The following is a 20830-nucleotide window of genomic DNA, read 5'->3' as shown; positions in this document are numbered from 1 at the left end:
AATACTCTCCTATTTAAACTCTAATTATGCACACAATCTTAAGGGTCATCTTCACTACTTCATGGCGTATAAGACTGCATAAAAGTCTTTCTATAATCCTAATGGCATTATTGGTTTGTAGCCAACTATTATCACTGTGTTTTCATGCAGTAATATGTCATAATGTCTTCACACACATTTGACAGCTATGATTTTTAAACGACTACTACTACTGCCAGGTGAAAAGCCATTAAAGTTTATATATTATACACTATAAAAACCAAACACACAGCAGGTAAGCGCTGCAGTTCCATCACAGCCTTCTTCTCCCAAACTATTAAAGTTAATGGAGCCAACTCTTGCTCCACAAGAGAGTTAAATGTCCATCACATTTGCAATATGTTGTTGTTTGTGGAGCTGTCTTGAATCAATCTTGAATCGTCTGGGAGAAACTGTGATGGAGTTACATGAAGTAACACACTCGACAGGAGGTACAGGAGAAGTGCATTTCTGTACTGAAGGGTAGTTTTCCCATATGTACCATAGCAGACACATTTTTGTCTCATTGAGCTTCAAAGAATAGTTCAAAATTCACTTTCTTGTGAAAGTTAGATGAGAAAATCAATACCTATGGTACATATGAAGATGTAGCCAGCAGCCAATTAGCTGTGTTTAGCACAAAGACTAGAAATGCTGAGAAACAGCTAGCCTGGCTCTTTTCAAAGATAACAAAATCCACCTACTAGCACCTCTAAAGTTCACTCATTAAAAAACAAGATATAAGGACTTAATTAGTGAGCCAGGGTAGCTGTTTCCATTTGTTTCCAGTCTTTGTGCTTAACTAAGTTAAGCTTTGCTTGGCTGGTGTGTTTGTGGTGTTCCAGCTGACATGGGGAAGGTACAGAGAGAGATTTAATTGTCATGTTTGGGTGAACTCTCCCTTCAAATCTTAGGAAGTCCTTGTTCCATAATTGTCCAAGAGTTCAATAACATCTTAGAGGCGCATCTGTTCCTGTGCTGTGCCACAAGTTTGCATAAAGTGACTGAATGCTACACTGAAAATTGCTTCCCACCCAACACCCAACCCACCAGAAACCATTGCGGTCTGACTTAAAGTCATTCATCAGTCAAGCTTTTCAAATGTGGCTACTGTACAAAGGACATCTGGAGTGCTGCAAGTGCTTAAAAGCTTCAGTGAAGTGCATAGACGTCTGTCAACATCGAGGAGTGTGACAAATGAGCATCAATAAATCCAATAGCTCTCAAGTGAAATACAAGAATTTATTTCGAATAATCTGGTCTTAATTTAAGTCCTACCATCATCGGGAGCTATATTTCTTGAATGTGTCTGCTTGTTAAAAATAATAAGATGCCCAGTTCTCATTGTTGTCACACAGCAATTTAACTGTATTTGTTTTTTTAAACAATGTAATGAAAGCAGCATTGATCTGACCATCAAAATATACTGTATGTTTAGACATTCTTTTAAACCTCATCATATAATTTATAAAGCTTATATATCACTTCCTGTTGTGCTTGCTGCTACACATGTATGGTTTAAAAAAAGTCCCAGAGGTGGGCAGTGAGGTGGGCAGGTTGGTGCAGCTGAGGTTGTGTTTATGCAGATCAGATAGGACGGTGCAATTTTGGTCCCTAGTTTGTCATGGAAATGCGCTTTTATATTTCCACCAGCTCTGACCACCTCTTATCGCAGGTGCACAGAAAACATTTCCCAAACAGCGTCTCTTGGACAAGTTTTCTTTAAAGAGATAGTTGGACTGGACTGTCTAGACTATTTAATACTGCCCCAACTTCACCTGCTGATAAAGTATTCCTCCTCCAATGTACTCACTGAGTGCTGCTCAATGCAAGGAGTGTGCTTGTGCCCCTGGTCACCAAAATTGCAGAAGCTGGTCGGCCACACCCACATGTGTTTGCACCGTTCGATTTGTGCTCACTTTCCCACTTTCAGTGATAAAGTATTAACCTCTGCATGGGTGTTTTGTGTGTGTTGTGTAGGAGTTTGCCACCCTGACGAAAGAGCTGAACATATGCCGGGAGCAGCTGCTTGAGAAAGAGGAGGAAATATCTGAACTGAAAGCTGAAAGGAACAACACCAGGGTATGTGTGTGTGTGTGTGTGTGAGTGAGCTTGTGCACATGCAAGTGCAAGTGCAAGTGTGTCGTGATGTTGATGAAAACAAACAATGTTTCGATGCTGGAAATGAGTATTCTCTTCCATTGCGAATGCTTGTATTTGTGTGTGTGTGTGCTTTAGCTGCTGTTGGAGCACCTGGAGTGTCTGGTATCTCGTCACGAACGCAGTCTGAGGATGACAGTGGTGAAGAGACAGGCACCCCCTCCATCTGGAGTCTCCAGTGAGGTGGAGGTCCTCAAAGCTCTGAAGTCACTGTTTGAACACCACAAGGCTCTGGATGAAAAGGTGGACACACACAAACGCCTACACACACATATAAGGACTACAGTCTGTTCTAACAAATAAATTGCCTCATATGGTAACCTCACAACATAGTATTTTCATCTGTACAACAACAGTCATGTTAAAAAATGTCTTTTTAATGTCTTTTTAACAGAATTGTTATTCTCACACACCAATTAATCCTGATCAATTATAATTAGGGTGAAAGCTTTCACACTATTCTTTAAGTTTTATTATTCTTCCGTACGTCTTTTGCTTGACTACTACTTCTGCATACTTTTAGCTACAGAAACCATTCAAATATCAAAATGTTCAGCTCTCTAAGGACATTAATGCTATGACTTTTCTTCTTTCTACCTTTTATACTTTTATAAAGTATCACAAAGTGACATCATGCATCTGGGTCCAGGCCTTCAAATTTTATCAAAAATCTTCAACACATAATTATCCGACTCCCACAGCTTCCACTCTACGAGCACAATTTATACATCCAAATGTAGACAAATTCATCCTCTCTCATCCAATGATACTTCAATGGAAATAGGACTCACAGTTTTTGAATAAATTGCCTAAAATGCAGAGAGTGCTGTATAAAAGTCTCATTGAGCTCTGTGTCAAAAACAGAGATGATGGTGACTTTTAACCTGGCACAGCTCCTTTATTTTAAATCATACAGACATATATCATACATCAGTCTTGCCAGCGAAGTCTTTGGTCGCTCAAACTGATTTTTCGACTAATTTTGGCATAGGGGCTGAATATTCCAATGGATATGAATATGGGTGCTGGTGTCACCCCTGGCACAGAGGGGCCCTGTCACCATAGCAACCTGTGATTCATGCTGCGCCCAAAATCTCATACTATGCACTACATACTCATTATGTGTTCTATCATTCAACATACTTTTGTGTAAATAAACAATAGTGTGTATCTTTTCAGAGGCATTGAGCTGAGGTTGGAGACATGTAACCATGGTAGCCCAGGCCAACCTCACCTCTACCAACATGTGCAATACTAATTAAAAAAATATATTACGCCTAGCAAAGTGAAACCTCATACTTACACTTAAATCGAAGCATTATTGACTTTACGCCAGAGCTGCTTTGGTCACTAACATTGTCTGTTATGGTGTTGTTGCTGTCATCACTACTGCATTGCATTGTATTTTATTATGATTTATATGCAAATGCCTTACTTTTGGTTTCATACTAATGTTTCGGACATACTAAAATATCTCACATACTGTTTTAGCATACTAAGTAGCATGTTAGTACGGAATTTCAGATGCAACCTCAGTCTCGGCAGAAACTGACACACCTGTCTGTGATTGACTAATTTGACAGTTAAATACTCAGTCTACACACTTCACACACACACACACACACACACACACACACACACACACACACACTGTCATTTTCGATTTAAAATAAAAATAAAAGCCCAAGATGGTAACTATTATAATAGGAAAACCTCCAACGGTCACTGTATGTTAACAGGGATGGATCTAGTTTTTTAAAATAAAAGCCCCAGAAGGCAATTGTATCTTAACAGGGAACTCAGGCTGTCTTTCAAAATAAAAGCCCCAATAGAGTAACTGTATCTTAACAGGAAGCTCAGGATGAGGCTTGTTTTTTCAAAATCCCCCAACAATCACTGATCACAGTGCTTATAGTTCAGCTCTTGTCAGGGCTTAGACCTCAGCTGATGTTTTTTTCTTTATTACAACAAATACAATTAAAGGAAACTTCAACTCCTCAGTACACTTAAGGTCATTTAAGTCCTTGCTCTAAAACTCCCATTTGAACTTCTTTCATTGCTTACTTTATATTTTGCATCCTTCATCCCTTTCCTACTTTTCCAACTATTCATACTGCTTCAGCTGCTTTTTCATGTAATTTCAATTCTTATCTGCTGATTCATACTCCATTCAAATCTTAAAATGTTCCACGTCTTTCATACATTAGGAGTTTCATTCAACTTTTAAGTCCCATTTGTACTTTTTGAAAATATTCAACACAGCTGATTGAGATTTCCTAATCTGACTCAACCATTTCCCACTTTTCCAACTCATTCATACTCCTTCATCCAAATTAAAGCCAGCAATCCAGTTTAGCGTTAGCCTTTCAACAGCCAGCATTCACACCACAATTTCCTCAGAAATTGCCTTTTCTAGTTTCCTGTTTGTTCTCTCATCTTATTGGCGATTTTCTGTATTTTCCTTATTGTCAACAAATCAAATGTGCAGAGCCAAACCAACAATGAATTGGTCCTACTTACAAGTATTGTGCATGTATCCAAAGCCTGATATATCAGCCTCTGTTGTTGTCCCAAAACTATTAAATGCCAGTGAGCCACTCTGCTGCACTGAGTGACCTGTTCCTTCGCCACAAAGAGTGTGATTGCATTTTTTTTTTAAAAACGTAGTTTCTTGTAAGGTAGGTGCCACTGCACATGCGTGGGAACACCGTTCCGTTTACAGAGCTTCGCTAGCTCGTTGTGCTTACATACCCGTATGACCCCCAAAAAAGGCTCTTTGTAAGAGAGGTTAATAACATAATTCAAAAAGCCAAGGAGTAGCAGAAAAAACAATAATTTTTATTTTCATTACTTCTTTTATTTAAAATAAGTGGTAACAGAAGAATGATGGGCGGGCCAAAATTTAAAAAAGGAAGGAAAGCCACCCAGAATTAAACCTAACAGAAATAAATCTATGAAAACAGGACTACCAGACCCATAATAACAAAGAATTAACAAAAGAAAGGAATTAATTCAAACTGGTCACATCTCAGAATGCTGCTGCTGAGGCCAGGAGGAAAAAGAGAATGAGCCAAGCCCCCTCTATAGGTTTTCCCCAATCAGGCCAGACCAGGTACACCTGAAGGGGAAAAGCACAGAACACTCATTAGATTCAGACGAGATGCACATTATAACCAGCAGGGGGGAGCGCGTAACAATATCACAGCCTCTTGACTTTGTACTGAAGTTCTTTGAGAAATTTACAGTGTAGTACAAAGTCAAGAGGTTTACAATAAGAAAAATATAGAAAATCGCCAGCCATATTCTTAAAGCTTCGATTAATGAACCTCAGCACTTCCTGTAGTAGTTTCAGCCTAAAGGCTTTATGCACCGTGAATAATGAAAGGCTTTTAATATGAAACAAATGGAAAGAGTGTTGAGTTTTCATTAATAGCAAACAAAAGCAACAGCAAATTAAGGAGGAGTAGGAACAGATCAATAAAAAGAAGAAATGATACAATATTTTTATGACAGCAGATATGAGAATTTTTTAGTATTTTAGCTATTATAAAATACATGTTTTCCCCTTCATTTGAAGTAAATAAGCCTTTGCCAGGTTTAAAATCTCTTCCTAAATTATCCACACTGTGTGTTCTTGGTGTGTTTGTCAGGTGCGTGAGAGGCTTCGGGTGGCTCTGGAGAGGGTGGCCACCCTGGAGGGACAGCTAGCAGCTACCACACAAGAGGTGGGGTGTACGAATGTGTATGTGCGTGTGTGTGTGTGTGTGTGTGTGCGCGCGTGCGTGTGTGTGCGTGCATGTGTGTGCGTATGTATGTGACTGTGCGTGTGTTCCTATGTGTGATTATTTGTAAGTGAAACATCTGTTCAGTCCCTAGCAAACATCTGTTGAAGCCTCCAGTCTAATCTGATATACGCTTCAAGTGTCACACTGGGTGAGAGGCTCTGTCTTCTCAGCCCCTCTGTTCACACACACACACACACATGCACACTGGCACATACAAACTCACCTTCATCTATTTGAAAATGTCATTAAAGAAATGATTCTAAAGATAAAATTATGCTAAATATTCACAGCAGGCTCAGTTAAAGCAAAATTCCAGCTGGTTATATAAGATATCAAGTTAAAGCTGTTAAGTTGCACTGATCTCACAGTTTTATTAGAGGAGCAGACACTTACTGAAGCAAACCCATCTCCTCCTCTATTCTGAGTATATTTCATATTTTTAGTTATGTAAAATACGAGAGAGCTTGATGTCTGTAGCCGGCTGGCAGCCGGAGAGATAGGCTTTCCTTTGGGAGGCTGAGTTTTGTTCTTGGATTCACTAAGAGAAAAGAGAACATAGTAAATGTGTGAGTTTGCTCATGCTGTTTTTTTGTTGTTGCTTTTTTTTCCTTTTAATCTACACTGCAGTTGAACATGGTGAAACAAAGGAAGGACAATGACTCAGTGGAGCGAACAGATGGATCCAAACCTACATGGAAGGTCTTCCTGGCTGTGTGATTGTTTTTCTGCTCTGTGCTTTATTTTATGTCTGCCTATAATATTTGTCTGTCTGGCTGTTGGTCACTTTCTTTGCATCTCCTTTCTGTCTTTCTTCCACACATTAACACATCTGCTCACACACACATACAGTATGCATGGCAGGTAAATCCTCCTTTACCTTTCTGATAGTTATAATATGTTAGCTGCTCTAACTCTCTGTTTGAGCTCTGTCCTCCCTGGTTTAAGGCCAGCCCTGAAATGAGCGCATATTATGCAACTGTGTCTGTGTCCGTCTGCAGGGAGTAACAAACCTCCCAGTGATTAAACATCAGAAACGGTTTGTATTTAGATGGAACTCCCCTTACCCAAGGAAAAACCGTTTAAGATCCATTTATTTCATTCCTGGAGAAAGCAAAAGTGTCAATATATTTTTATTAAAGGAATAATTAAACTTGAAAAATCGAGTTAAGAGAGGATGAAAGCAGGCAGATAACTGTATCAAAGAATGACCACAGAGAGCGAGAAGGAGAAGATGAAGAGAGAATTGGCTATAGAGCGTTAAGAGGAAAAGTGCAAAGTGTGAACTGTCCAAACACACACTCTGTCAGGATCCATCCATCTACGTTTCCCCGCTGCTCCGCCAACAGTCACCGTCCCCATGATGTAACAGCCGGTGCCATTTAGGGGATGTTTTTACTCTAAACTCCTTAAAACTACAATGACAGAGTGTGCTCTTTCAGCAGGAAGAGAAGCCCAAACCAATAATAGCTAATGGCCATGTCGTACCCGATTAGTGCTACATATTGTCAGTCAGATGGGGGTGTACAATACTATTTTCAAAGTCCCCGGGAGTGAAGCTAATGAGAGTTTTCTATGGCTAAACTGGAATTATGCACAATTGCAAATCACCAGGTGCGTTTTATTACACAGCCTCAGACCATTTAGGCCTATTTCCCCCAGTTTTTGTGTGTATATATTTCTGTAAGGTATTCATGAGCAGGCAAAATGGGAACATGAGGGAGTGGAGGGGGGTCCTACTAACTTTGGCTGCCCACTGTGTTGCCTGTCTGAATGGGTGTCCCTGAAGGTTTGTTTAATTAAGGCCCTGGAATTAACTTCACTTTGAGCTGTGAAGAGAAAAGAAACAACATCAAAACAACAACATGGCAGCCTAACCTCACACAATCCATCCCCATATGCAAAAAATCCCAACACTTTATTTTCTAGGTCATCCAACTTTATCAGCTCTCCAACAACTCTCATCACCATCCACCCATAGCATGTACATTTATATGTGTAAAATCTATGTAATGCAGATTTTTTTGTGAGAATGTATCTACATATCCATTAATTGTGTGTGTCCACCTTACAGAGACTGCCCAACGGCTCCATAGACGCTCACGATGACAGCAGCAGGGTGTCTGAGCTCCAAGAGCTGCTGGACAGGACCAATAAGGAACTGGCCCAGAGCCGCGAGCACTCCGCCACGCTTAACGCCCGCATGGCCGAGCTTGAGGCTGAGCTCACAAATGCACGCAGAGAACTGAGTCGCAGCGAGGAGCTGTCAATCAAACAACAGAGGGAACAAAGAGAGGTGAGAGTAAAGGATGTAGTAAAGATAACTGTGCTTTTGTTATGGAGCAAGCACAGTGGACAGCAAAACAGCGGGCAAAAAAGCTTTTTAAGTGAAAAGCTAAAAAAGTTGCATTTTGCTGTAGTTTTGTGGTTGATAGAGGCCAATTTTAACATATTGCTATATTATGAAATTTTTGAAATTATCATAATTAGCAACACTCTAGGTTCTGGCTTTGGGCCTCACCAGGCACACTGGTGTAACCTTTTCTGCTTTTCACACACTTTTCCTGTTGTTGCTGTTTTTCCTGCGCCCACAGAGAGAGGATATGGAGGAGAGGATAACAACGCTAGAGAAACGCTACCTGGCTGCCCAGCGGGAAACAACACACATCCACGACCTCAACGACAAATTAGAGAATGAACTGGCCACAAAGGACTCCCTGCACAGACAGGTAACATACACACAACAACACTAGCTATACAGGGTTTAAAAGATAGCAGTGTACATAATGAGCCATCATTATTATTCAAAATACTTTGTGATAATTGTTTAAAAAAGGTAACTTGAAATGAATGATGGCTGCCTCGCTTAATGTTACCCTTTGTTACATTAAACTAAGCTGAATTTAAGCATAGAGTCTGAAAAACAACAAACGCAACAACACAGTGAACTGCTCTGTCACAAGTCAGGCAATGAAACCTGACATGAATGACTAAATCATTATTTATAAATGTGCTGTGTCATTATTCTGAATGTTAAGGCTTCTTTGAATGTGTTACAATCCTAATGTGTTGCCGAGTTACACTAAAAATGGCAAATGTATCTTGATGCAAGGTGACATATGAGTTATAGATTCAGGCTAATGCGCTCTCTCTTTCTCTCTTGCCACATTTTAATATTTCATGCCCCAACCATGTTAACCACAATAAAGCCAAGATAGTGAATTGAGTAATCAAGTGGGTTTTATTTCAATGTATTTAAGATGTTGAAGAATTTTCCATGGGGTGAGTGATGTCTAGAAACATCCTCCTCAAAGGTTCATGTGTAGTTCAAGGTGAATCTGAGTTCAGCTCTACATGGGGAATACCAGCAAGCAACAAGAACATCCTCCATTTGTGCCCATGTGTCGTATCCTTGCTGCTCACCGAGTATGTGCGTGTGTGTGTGTGTGTGTGTGTGTGTGTGTGTGTGTGTGTGTGTGTGTGTGTGTGTGTGTGTGTGTGTGTGTGTGTGTGTCAGAGTGAGGAGAAGGTGCGCCAGCTGCAGGAGATGCTGGAGATGGCAGAGCAGAGGCTGGCTCAGACCATGAGGAAGGCTGAGACCCTGCCAGAGGTGGAAGCTGAACTGGCACAGAGAGTGGCAGCGCTCTCCAAGGTAACACACACACCAACACACACACACACACAGTTGTTGAAACCACAGCAAAGAATAAAATAAGAGTAATATAGCAGCAGACAGACATACTATATAGTTATGGAGCTTATAGAGGCAGTTGTACTTATATAAGTGTCTCCCTCTGCAGGCCGAAGAGCGTCATGGCAACGTCGAGGAGAGGCTCAGACAGCTGGAGTCACAACTGGAGGAGAAGAACCAAGAGCTGGGAAGGGTGTGTGTGTGTGTGTGTGTGTGCACCAGCCCTGCAGGGTCTCTCTGACCTCTCACTATGATGTGTGTATGTGTGTGTGTGCGTGCATGTGTGTGTGTGTGTGTGTATGTGGACTGATGCTTCACATTAATTGGACGCCTCAACTCTTGGCTCTGTGCTCCCTCATGCATACACGTACTGTACAGTACATACACAAACACACAGGACACACACACACACATCTTTTTTTCTGGTGCACTGTTGCATGAATTTGTACCAAATCCACATATCTTTCCTGCAACACATTCTCCCTCCCTCCCCCCCCCGCCAAAAGACTGATTGGCTGCTATCTTTAGACTGAATAATTCATGCAAGGCTAATTTCTCTCTTTCTCTGTGAGATCTCATGACTATATTTAGTTGGAGGAGCTCTCTGAGGATGCAGATGTGTGTTTGTGTGTGTCTGTGTTACTGTAATTCACTTTGATGAAATTACTGTAGTATACATATTAAGCACGGCCCTTCTCATTTAAGAGAAGGCATTTAACCCTTTTGTCATCACCTCTTAAATGACTGTAATTAAATCATTCCAGCTGTGAGATTCAAGACCTACTGTGTATCTGGCAGCTGGTGATCTTGGGCTAAATACACACTTCATCCTTTAATCCATGCAGAGATGCTTGATTAGCTGCATGCATAAATACACACAAATGGAGTCTGTGTCAAAGACAAAATTTGATGATGTCATTCCCCCCCGTCTGGTTCTCTCTCTCTATCATCAGGCTCGTCAGAGGGAGAAAATGAATGAGGAGCACAACAAGCGTTTATCTGACACCGTGGATCGTCTGCTCACTGAGTCCAATGAAAGACTGCAGCTTCATTTGAAAGAACGCATGGCTGCACTGGAGGACAAGGCAAGGCCTGAACACACACACACACATTCATCTCAGCAGCAGCTGATATTGCCTCACAAAACAAATTAATATACAGCACAACACATGCTCTACTTAGAGCACAGATTTGTTTTGACACGGTCTTCTGACTTTTTTGTCTAGAACTCCCTCATTCAAGACCTCGAGAACTGCCAGAAACAGCTTGAAGAGTTCCACCACACCAGGGTCAGTAAGCTTTAAATCAATCACATAACCACGGAAAACGCTGCCATGTCCTCACTCCCAGCTGATAGACCCCATAATCATCGATGGAATGTAACTAATATCTGTACTTGAATATTTCCATTTTATGCTACTTTGTATTTCTACTCCACTATATTTCAGAGAGTTGTATGTTTTATCTCACTACATTTATTTTACAGCTATACTAGTTACCTTGCGTCATCCCAGCTGGTTGCTTAGCAACCCCATTGTAACAACAAGACTCATAGAAGTCACTACTTCCTGCCAAGATATATATACACAGTCTGTTCTTGGCCTTGCTATGACTATTAAGGAGAGCTAATGTCTGTGACCTGTATGATGAGGGTCACATGATCACATGAGGCATCAGTTATCAGTTTTCAATAATTATACCTACTGAAATGTATCCATTACTACCTTTTTTAAATGAAATAAACCCACGGTCAGCGTGGTTTCTTAGATAACATTATAGCTTTCACAGCCAGTAGGAAACATAGCATAGTACTTAGTACTAGCTTGGGTATCCCCTTTGGTCACATGACCCTCATCTTGCAGGTCATTGCCCCTGTCGAGAGTCTCCCAGTCCAGCACATAACTCCTTGCAAAACCACAAATTGTCATTTTTACACTTTTTGTACAGATTAAAAAACAAGATATGATGTGTTTGTTACCTTTGGACAGGGGCAGGCTAGCTGTTTCCTCTGTTTTCTTTATGCTAAGCTAAGCTAACTGGCTGCTGGCTGTAGCTTCATACAGAACAGACAGTCTTCTCATTCAAGCCCATCAGTGTATTTCCCAAAATGTAAAACTAATCCATTAATACATAAGTAATGATTAACTAATATTCAAATTGCCATTCTTCTGTATAGGCAACTTTTACTTACTCTTAAGTACATTTTACTGATAATATTTCTGCACTTTCACTTAAGTAAAATTTGGAATCCTGGACTTTACTTTTACTCCTTACTTTTACTTGTAATGGAGTACTTTCATAGTAGTAGTGCTTCTTTCACTTAAGTGACAATTCTGAATATGTGTTTCATCACTACCTATAACCCCCCTCGCTCTCACAGGAACGGCTGATTGGAGAGATTGAGAAGCTGAGAAATGAGATTGACCATTTGAAACGCCGCAGCGGGGCGTTTGGAGATGGAACTCACCCTCGGTATGCAATGACATACACCTCCCCCACACATTCTCTCGCTCTGTCTCTGAAATTCATACTCTAAGATAACACTAGAGTGTATACATTATTGATGATGGTGTTCTGTTGTTTGTATATAATCTCAGGTCTCACCTGGGTAGTTCCAGCGACCTTCGCTACTCTGTGGTGGAGGGCCAAGATGGCCACTACAGCACAACTGTGATCAGGCGGGCACAGAAGGGCAGACTGTCAGCGCTACGAGATGACCCAAACAAGGTGCTAATAATGTGTTTATCAGGCCAAAACGCTCTCACAATTCCTCACATACACATACACTAAGCGGGATGGCCAACTTACAGATCACAAGATCACGTGTCAGCTTTCTTCTAACCACATACAGCTCCTTATCAATGCTTTATCCAAGCTCATGTCTGCTTTGCTAATAAGTGTCAGTGCTTGGCTGTTGTATAATAAGGCCCAGTGGGTTTCATGCAGTGATCTTCATGCCTAACTTACCATTCTCTACTAACTTCTCTGTCTCTGTCTCTCTTTCACCTGCTGAAATGGACATGCTGTCTGATGTAAGTTCCCTGTTCATCCATTTCTTCTCATAACTGGCCACCTACAAACTACACTATAAATGTCACATTGTATTTTTACATGTATGCATATAATCAGGATTCTCCCATGTATTGTATTCCATATGTACATTCATTTACAATTGAAAAAGGATAAAAGTGTGTATTTTATTTAACATGTGAACTGTGTCTACATAATGTGAAAGCTAATGTGTGTCTATTGTGTCCAGGTGTGCGCGGTGTTCGAACAGGACTACACATCACTGCGCGGGAGCGTCAGCCACCTCCTCGGCAGCGACATCGAGGCAGAGTCAGACCTGGATGACGACGTTAGCTCGGCGCTGCTTTCCCCCAGCGGCCAATCAGATGCTCAGACTCTCGCTCTCATGCTGCAGGAGCAGCTTGACGCTATCAATGAAGAGATAAGGTGACAAATCACAGGCACATTAGATTACAGCACATGACAGTTTCGTGATCCCCATGGGGAAATTGAGTCAGTGCAGCGGTGAGGAACAAGATACAGATAAGAGGGGAACAAACTATTAAAGATAATGCAACAAATAATTACAATGAACTATTTTGAAGATACTACGGTAAACGAAGGTGCTGCTACTTCCTCTTGTTAATGCGGTGCATGAAGGCCTGTGGCCAGACAGGTTGTACCAGAATCTGATAGTGGCATTGGAAAGAGAAATGATAACATGTAGATAGAGACCTTCATTTCTGTTCTGTTTTCTGCTGGAAGAGGACATTATTTACTGCAGTTTACAGTAAACAAGGTCCTCTTGTGACACCTCACAGTATGCTTCTGGAGAGAAAATGCAAAATTGCTGCTGATTATAAGCCAGATTCCCTCAAAGTAATAAAAATGCTATTTTTATTAACCAGATTGCAACTTTTTAATATATTTTTAATAAAAAAGAAGTAATTTTCAGCTTTTTACACACACAGAAGATCATCATTGTAAGCAATGTAGGGGCTCAGTATTACATGCTGTATGTGTGTGTGTGTATGTGTGTGTGTGTGTGTGTGTGCAGGATGATCCAGGTGGAGAGAGAGTCAGCAGACCTGCGTTCTGACGAGATTGAGTCTCGCGTGAACAGCGGCAGCATGGACGGTCTCAACGTGACGCTTCGACCCAGGGCCCTGCCCACCTCCGCCACTGCCCAATCCTTGGCATCATCCTCCTCGCCGCCCACCAGCGGCCACTCAACACCTAAACACCACGCACGCAACACCAGCCACCATCTAGGCATCATGACTCTGGTCTGTCAGACACATACAAACAGCAGTATGTTAATCGCAAAAAAATGTGCGTAGCTTCTTTTGTAACTGTGAGTTGTTTTGTTTGTCTAATAGCCGAGCGACTTGAGGAAACACCGCAGGAAAGTTGCAGTAAGTTTGCAAACACAAGTAAAAATTGTACTGCTCCCCTGTCCCGTTGTGGCTTTCGTGACTGAGCCGAGTTGCTTTTGTGACTCTTGCAGTCGCCAGTGGAAGTGGACAAAGCCACCATCAAGTGTGAGACATCGCCTCCTTCCTCCCCCCGCAGTTTACGACTGGAAACCAATTTCGCTCAGTTCACAGGCAGCCTGGAGGATGGACGAGGGTAAAAACACACACACACACACTCATAGAGGAAGTAGAGATAAGTCAGCACTGGTGCAGAGTCGCTGTCGAATTGTTTTACAGGTCAACTACCCACTAACAAGTCTTGAATAGTCCTTAATATGTTGAACTCTTCACGTGAATGCACAATGACAGAGTGGATAGGGCAAGAAAAGAGATTGAGCCACAGACTTACTGTAACCACAAAAACAATTGCTTACCTCTCTAATGAGACAATAGTATATCAGACTGTAGATTTGTGTGTACCAACATTTGTCTGTTTTGCTGTAATTTGTTGCAGCAAGCAAAAGAAAGGAATCAAGTCATCTATCGGCCGGTTGTTTGGGAAGAAGGAGAAGGGTCGACTCGACCAGACTATGGGCAGGGATGGACAGCCTTTACCAGCGTTATCAGGTGCATACGGTTGTCCCATACTGATGTAGAGACTGTGTGATTTACAGAGACAAATATTAACACTGTTGTGCTGTATTTCAGACTTTGACATGGGCATCGGTGACACTATGACTCTGGGAAAACTGGGCACCCAGGCCGAGAGGGATCGCAGGATGAAGAAAAAGTAAAAGCATCCTCTTTTTGTTTCTCATTCTTGTTATTGAAATTATTCATCAAGCCTTTTTCTTCCTTCTGCTGTTGTTTGTAATCCCCTCTTTAGACATGAGCTTCTGGAAGACGCCAGGAAAAGAGGTCTGCCGTTTGCCCAGTGGGATGGTCCTACTGTTGTCTCCTGGCTAGAGGTATTCCACTAATCTACTATCTACCTGCCAGAAATTTCTAAAAAAAAAAAAAACTGCTTCTGTCTTGCTGTCTTCATGTAATGCTGGTTCTGTATCAAATTTGGTGAAATAAAATACAAGACTGACTATTGCAGCCTGATCTGTGCTCCCTTCCCCTTCTATGTGACCTTTTACGGCGACAATGTCGGTAACATTGAATATCTTGATGACTCTCACCAGCTGTGGGTGGGTATGCCGGCGTGGTATGTGGCAGCCTGTCGTGCCAACGTGAAGAGCGGAGCCATCATGTCGGCTCTGTCAGACACAGAGATCCAGAGGGAGATCGGCATCAGCAACCCTCTGCACCGACTCAAACTTCGCTTGGCTATCCAGGAGATGGTCTCCCTCACCAGCCCCTCCGCACCGCTCACCTCCAGAACGGTAAACAACAAATACACATTCATGTAAATGTCCATACACAAATAATAGATAAATAAATGAGAGCATAAACCTACGCAAAAAAAATAACTCAGGAATGTGAAGATGAACACATTATCCTACACAAAAATTAACTACACTCAAAACCTCTTCCCTTTTTAGGCTTCACCTTCACCCCACACCCTCGGGTGATGACACCTCACTCTTTGTTTTTTTTGTTTTTTTTGTTCTTCCGTGTAGGCCACAGTAGAGGCTTGTTTTATGCCTTCAACTGGGTTGACGTGTCCTTTTCTGCTGCCATAAATTGCATGGGGTTCTGTGGGAAAACAACACATAAATAGTGCCATATATAGCGACAAGCTACCTGCCTGAAATACACTCCCTTCCTTGGCGTCGCTCAACACAATGTTTGTCTGTGTCTGTGTCTTTGTGTGTGCGGGGGGTTGGCATGTGTGAAAATATACACTGGGTGTGATTTTGTATGTGTGTGTGGGTGCTTGTGTGTGTGCTCTCGTCCTCTGAGCAGTCCTCCGGAAATGTGTGGGTGACTCATGAAGAGATGGAGAACCTGGCTTCCTCCACTAAAGCGGTCAGTACCATCTGGGTGCTCCCCTTCCCTCCTCCCCCCACCAAACAACTCTCACACACTGACACTGTGCCCACCACGACACACATATGTCCACTCCCGGAAGACCCTTTTAAATACCCACAACGTCACACACTAATGCATTTTTTTGTGCTTGTGCTGGGACTTGCATGTGGTTGTCGGGTGTAGCCTGTGATCATGTGATCTGAGCTGATTGATGATGTGTGTCTGAGTCTTTTAGTTGCAAATCGTGTAATTACAGCAGACATATCATTGAAGGTTAACTGCAGAGTAAAAACTCATAGAAAAGCTTTGTGTGTGTGTTTGTGTGTTTCTGAGTGTGTTGTATGTGTTTGTTTGGTTAGCCTGTCTCTCTAACATTGTATATTGTCTCTACCATGCTGCCACTCAGGAGAATGAGGAGGGCAGCTGGGCACAGGTGAGGTTGCTGATCTGCTAACATTTGTCCGCTCACACCCTGAAACTGAACCCAAGCTCTTCACTGACACATAAACACGTGTATTTGAATAAGAGAGAGCTACCTACAGTACTCACCTTCAGTATTTTATTCTGTAACTCAGATGGTGGCAAAAGACATTTGCAGTCGTTTTTAGTAATATGGAGCTTTTTACATAGAAATAGAGTAACCGGAATATTCTTACAAGCATAATTTTTCAATGCTTTGAAAACCACAAACTAAATTCCATTCACCACCATTGTATTGAGGTGTCAGCAGAAATTGCAGAGACTTATCTCTTAATTTCAGCAGATATTAAAAATCTATATGGTTGGATACAAAAACCTGACTGACATTGGGTTTTTGAAGCCAATATTTGAGAGTTACAATAATCTGACACTAATATATCAGCTGATAATTCTTTCTTTTATATAAACACATAGCATTTATAAGGATCCCTTGGTCACAATTTATTAAAGAATTGTGATGAAGATATGTACTAAACATTTACAGTTAAAATTAAAAAAAAAAAAAAACTTGACAGTGTTTTGTATCGTTGGTATTTCTTTTCTGCAATCTTTTTTGTTACTTATTGGTTGACATACAGTATATGCAGATACCAATACAGTATATCTGCTGAGGTAACATCAGCTGATATATCAGTTGGCTTCAAAGATGACAAAGATGTCTTTTTGTAATTTGAGTGAACTGACTGTTTAAACAAGATAAATGATGATGATCTGTTATTCACTGACAGCATATCCCATGAGTCTTAGCCATTTGCATGCTTTAAAGCCTGAGGAAGTGGTAGTTGTTGTATGCTAACAAAATAATTGTTGTTTTAGCTTGGTCAAAATGATGACATTTTACTGTCCCATACAGTTGTACTAATTTAGCTTAGAATACAGAAAACCCAAGAAACATGTTTCAGCTTTTCATATAGATACATTTTGACATGTCATAGCAGGAAAAGCACAGGTGCTCCTAATAACATTAACAATTGGTCCATTTAAGTGTCCCAGTAAGTCATAAGATACATATACAATACCTGGACCATGGACCTGAAACAACTAAATGGAATGCAGTCATGATTAATGTTATTAGTTACACATATGCTTTTCCTGCTTACATTGCTAAATGTGTGCTGTAAAAAAGGTAGATTGTACTTTTGGACCCACAGTACAATAAGTTCCAAACACTTGGATTGCTCTGTTTTGGGGGGATTTTATTTATTTATTAATACAAAATGACAAAAAATTCATTTGTTTTACCACTTGAGTGGCAGGCGCCACCAAAAAGATTCATTGAACATCCTACATTCATGTATATAAGTACAAAATTCTGAAACACGCATCACTTTCTATTGTAAACTTCAGTAATGCTGTGTCCTCCTTTCTCTATAGACTTTGGCGTATGGAGACATGAATCATGAGTGGATAGGGAACGAGTGGCTACCCAGCCTTGGTCTGCCTCAGTACCGATCCTACTTCATGGAGTGTCTGGTGGACGCGCGCATGCTGGACCACCTGACCAAGAAGGATCTGAGGAGCCACCTCAAGATGGTGGACAGCTTCCACAGGTCTGCAGCTAGCACGATTAGCTCAGCTGCCGTTTGATCAGCTTCCCCTTTCATCTGCTAACTAGATATATTAGCAATAGAGATGAGAAGGCTAACGGTGCATATGTGCTTGTGCTTTTCTATGTGTGGGTGATTGTTTATTTCCTTATGTGTGTGTGTGTTCGTATATTTATGTGTATTTTTGCATGTGTGTGTGTACCAGGGCTAGTCTGCAGTATGGGATTATGTGCTTGAAGAGGCTCAATTATGACAGGAAAGACCTGGAGCGTCGGAGAGAGGACAGCCAACATGATATGAAAGGTACACTTAAGACACACACACAGAGTGACAAAAAAAGCAATAAAGCACACACACACACACACATACATACGTTCATATGTTCAAACATGTCAACAGTCTCATCAGGCCAGAGTACCACTTATAGGTTTTGCCTGATATTGTCAAACTGGCCTGAGCATGGAGACAGCTGCACCTTTGACTGTCAAAAAGCCAACTGAAGAAAGGCCTACAATCTTATGATCCAAAGCTCCACATACCAAGAATGGTCCACACACACACACACACACACACACACACACACACACACACACACACATACACACACACACACACAGATCTAGCCAGCCCTTTCGCCCTTTTGACCTTGAGTTCTGCACATGAACTTGATTCAGCTGTCGTGTCAAATCAGAATCCTGCCCTGTTTACACACACACACACACACACACACCGCCTGTTCCAACTTGGAAAGCTGGCTGACAGCTGTGCTTTAAATTAACAAAGGGAGTGTGCCAGTGAGTTGACACTATGCGGACATGCACATTATCTCTTTATCTTTCGCTCTCTCTCTCTCTGTGTTTCTAGATTTCTTGCTCTAAATCAAGTCACTCCTGTTTGGTGGTAATGATGTATGCTGATATGACATTGTGCTACAGCACCATGAATTTGAGCCACTATTCTTTGCTTTAGATGTGTTGGTGTGGACCAATGAACAGGTGATCCACTGGGTCCAGTCCATTGGTCTGAGGGAGTATAGTGGCAACATGTTGGAGAGCGGCGTTCATGGAGCGCTCCTCTCTCTGGATGAGACCTTCGACTACAGCAGCCTAGCACTCATCCTGCAGATCCCTATGCAGAACACACAGGTGCTTATAGAGGAAAAATCATTGTTGGTTCAGCATGCAATGATTGAACTATCTGACACACAGAAAGACAATCAGTTTCATTGCAGAGGACATGTTTTGATCTGATTTTTGAGGGCAGTTTGGTCCATTTTGTGTCATGGAATACTAGCTAAAAACCCTCAATATGCACCGATAATATTTGTTGTATTTTGTATCATAAAATCCCACACATTCACCACTTTTTATCCAGTACTTTAAGCTCACGGCAGGCATTTTGGCCTTTCTGCAGCCAGTCCATCTTCCAACAGTCACACTGTTGGAGGTTTTTATGAGAGCAATTGATTTACTTTTTGTTGGCGCAGTGGTTTGTGTACAGTCAGCATTTCTTTCTACTGTCAGCTACATGGTGCCAACATTTACTTCTGCTTCAGATTCTTTACCAAAAGTGCTATGTTTTTATCACCTTGAATTTGCTTGAAAGAATTCACCACTTATGAGCTTTAGTGCAAATTACTTGAGTTTTCATATTCACATGTGATTACATGTGTTTTCAGCGGTTCAACAGAAAACATGAACAAGGTGATCAAGGTTACTCCTATTTATCAGAGGAATTGATTTTAATTCCACAGACATTTCAAGAGTGATATTTTGCTCACAGCTCCACTTTATCATCTGCTCACAGAGGTTGTGTTTGCTGTTTTTCAGGCACGGCAGGTTCTGGAAAGGGAGTTCAACAACCTGTTAGCCTTGGGGACCGACCGACGACTAGAGGAGGTGACCTCTCAAGCTGCTGCTTTGATCAAATGCAATATTGTTGAAAATGGGGCAGTTGTCTAGCCTGACTTTTCTCCCTGTCCCCGCAGAGTGGAGATGACAAGTCTTTTCGACGCTCGCCGTCGTGGCGGAAGAGGTTTCGGGCACGTGAGGGAGGGGCAGGGCTGGGGATGATGGCGGGCTCCATGGAAACGCTGCCTGCCGGCTTCCGCATGCCCTCCATGTCCATGCCACCTTCTGTGAATTTGATGCCCAAGAAGCAGCTGCAACCTGAAGGTGTGTCACAGTACTAACCAAAGTACTCAGCCATATGTATTTTTCTTTGTCTATCTATGTGCTTACCATTCTCTCAGCTTGTCTTGACTGACTAACTGCATGCTGTGTGCTCTCTGTCCTGCTGTGCCCAAAACCTCTCTCTGTCACGCCCTCTCAAGCTCCTCCTCCGGCACCCCCGAGACTCGACCCCTCGGCAGTGAGGACCTATTCATGCTAACTCCTCTCTGCTTACTAACAGGAGCGCTAATGCTAACAGGTAAGCTGACAAAGCATCACCTGAAAGTGCTGAACTTACAGGTTAGTGCACTTTTAACTGGCATTGCCCAGCTGTGTGGTATGAGACAGGAATGTGGCACTAATTGACAGCACTTGTACTAGGCTAATGTACTGATATGTGTATTCGGCTGATTTGGGCCTTTTAGCTAGTAAAGTGTGGTGTAAAATGTGTAATGTGAAAGTTATCGTTCATAGTGACAAAACCACAAAAAATTATCACCCGAGTTTGCAGGAGTCTGATTTGTTCTCAGGAGTTGTTGGAGGCCAAAACAGAGACAAAAGGAGTGTGAATATTAAAATC

The 20830-nt window shown here is 41.7% G+C and overlaps 1 protein-coding gene and 1 long non-coding RNA gene across 8 annotated transcripts in view; one reads left to right on the top strand and one right to left on the bottom strand.

The window, feature by feature from the left end:
* The window catches only part of ppfia4 (PTPRF interacting protein alpha 4), a 59609-nt gene that overhangs the window by 35332 nt on the left and 3447 nt on the right, over positions 1-20830 (top strand). For 4 of the 7 annotated variants that reach the window (XM_042406860.1, XM_042406859.1, XM_042406858.1 and 1 more), the window contains exons 3-30: positions 1999-2100; positions 2257-2421; positions 5829-5903; positions 6591-6662; positions 8035-8256; positions 8555-8689; positions 9478-9612; positions 9761-9844; positions 10605-10736; positions 10878-10940; positions 12032-12123; positions 12249-12378; positions 12932-13107; positions 13718-13946; positions 14040-14075; positions 14168-14289; positions 14590-14702; positions 14784-14865; positions 14962-15043; positions 15263-15463; positions 15987-16049; positions 16459-16485; positions 17907-18082; positions 18285-18382; positions 19049-19224; positions 19909-19977; positions 20067-20253; positions 20412-20509. In XM_042406860.1, coding sequence (XP_042262794.1) covers positions 1999-2100; positions 2257-2421; positions 5829-5903; positions 6591-6662; positions 8035-8256; positions 8555-8689; positions 9478-9612; positions 9761-9844; positions 10605-10736; positions 10878-10940; positions 12032-12123; positions 12249-12378; positions 12932-13107; positions 13718-13946; positions 14040-14075; positions 14168-14289; positions 14590-14702; positions 14784-14865; positions 14962-15043; positions 15263-15463; positions 15987-16049; positions 16459-16485; positions 17907-18082; positions 18285-18382; positions 19049-19224; positions 19909-19977; positions 20067-20253; positions 20412-20470 — 3303 coding nt within the window. In that variant the 3' untranslated portion in view covers positions 20471-20509. Of the gene's footprint in view, positions 1-1998; positions 2101-2256; positions 2422-5828; positions 5904-6590; positions 6677-8034; positions 8257-8554; positions 8690-9477; positions 9613-9760; positions 9845-10604; positions 10737-10877; positions 10941-12031; positions 12124-12248; positions 12379-12931; positions 13108-13717; positions 13947-14039; positions 14076-14167; positions 14290-14589; positions 14703-14783; positions 14866-14961; positions 15044-15262; positions 15464-15986; positions 16050-16458; positions 16486-17906; positions 18083-18284; positions 18383-19048; positions 19225-19908; positions 19978-20066; positions 20254-20411; positions 20510-20830 lie in introns of those variants that run through there. The other 3 variants (XM_042406861.1, XM_042406862.1, XM_042406864.1) reach the window with 3 other exon arrangements.
* LOC121894336 lies at positions 5063-8118 on the bottom strand. Its single transcript, XR_006095520.1, has 3 exons — positions 8033-8118; positions 7705-7789; positions 5063-5296 (listed from the first exon to the last, which is right to left on the bottom strand). It is a non-coding gene; the product is annotated as an uncharacterized LOC121894336 (long non-coding RNA).

Source organism: Thunnus maccoyii, chromosome 3 (assembly GCF_910596095.1).
Source record: "Thunnus maccoyii chromosome 3, fThuMac1.1, whole genome shotgun sequence".
Lineage (NCBI taxonomy): Eukaryota > Metazoa > Chordata > Actinopteri > Scombriformes > Scombridae > Thunnus > Thunnus maccoyii.
Note: the sequence above shows the minus strand (reverse complement) of the source record. Positions and strands in the feature narration are given on the sequence as shown.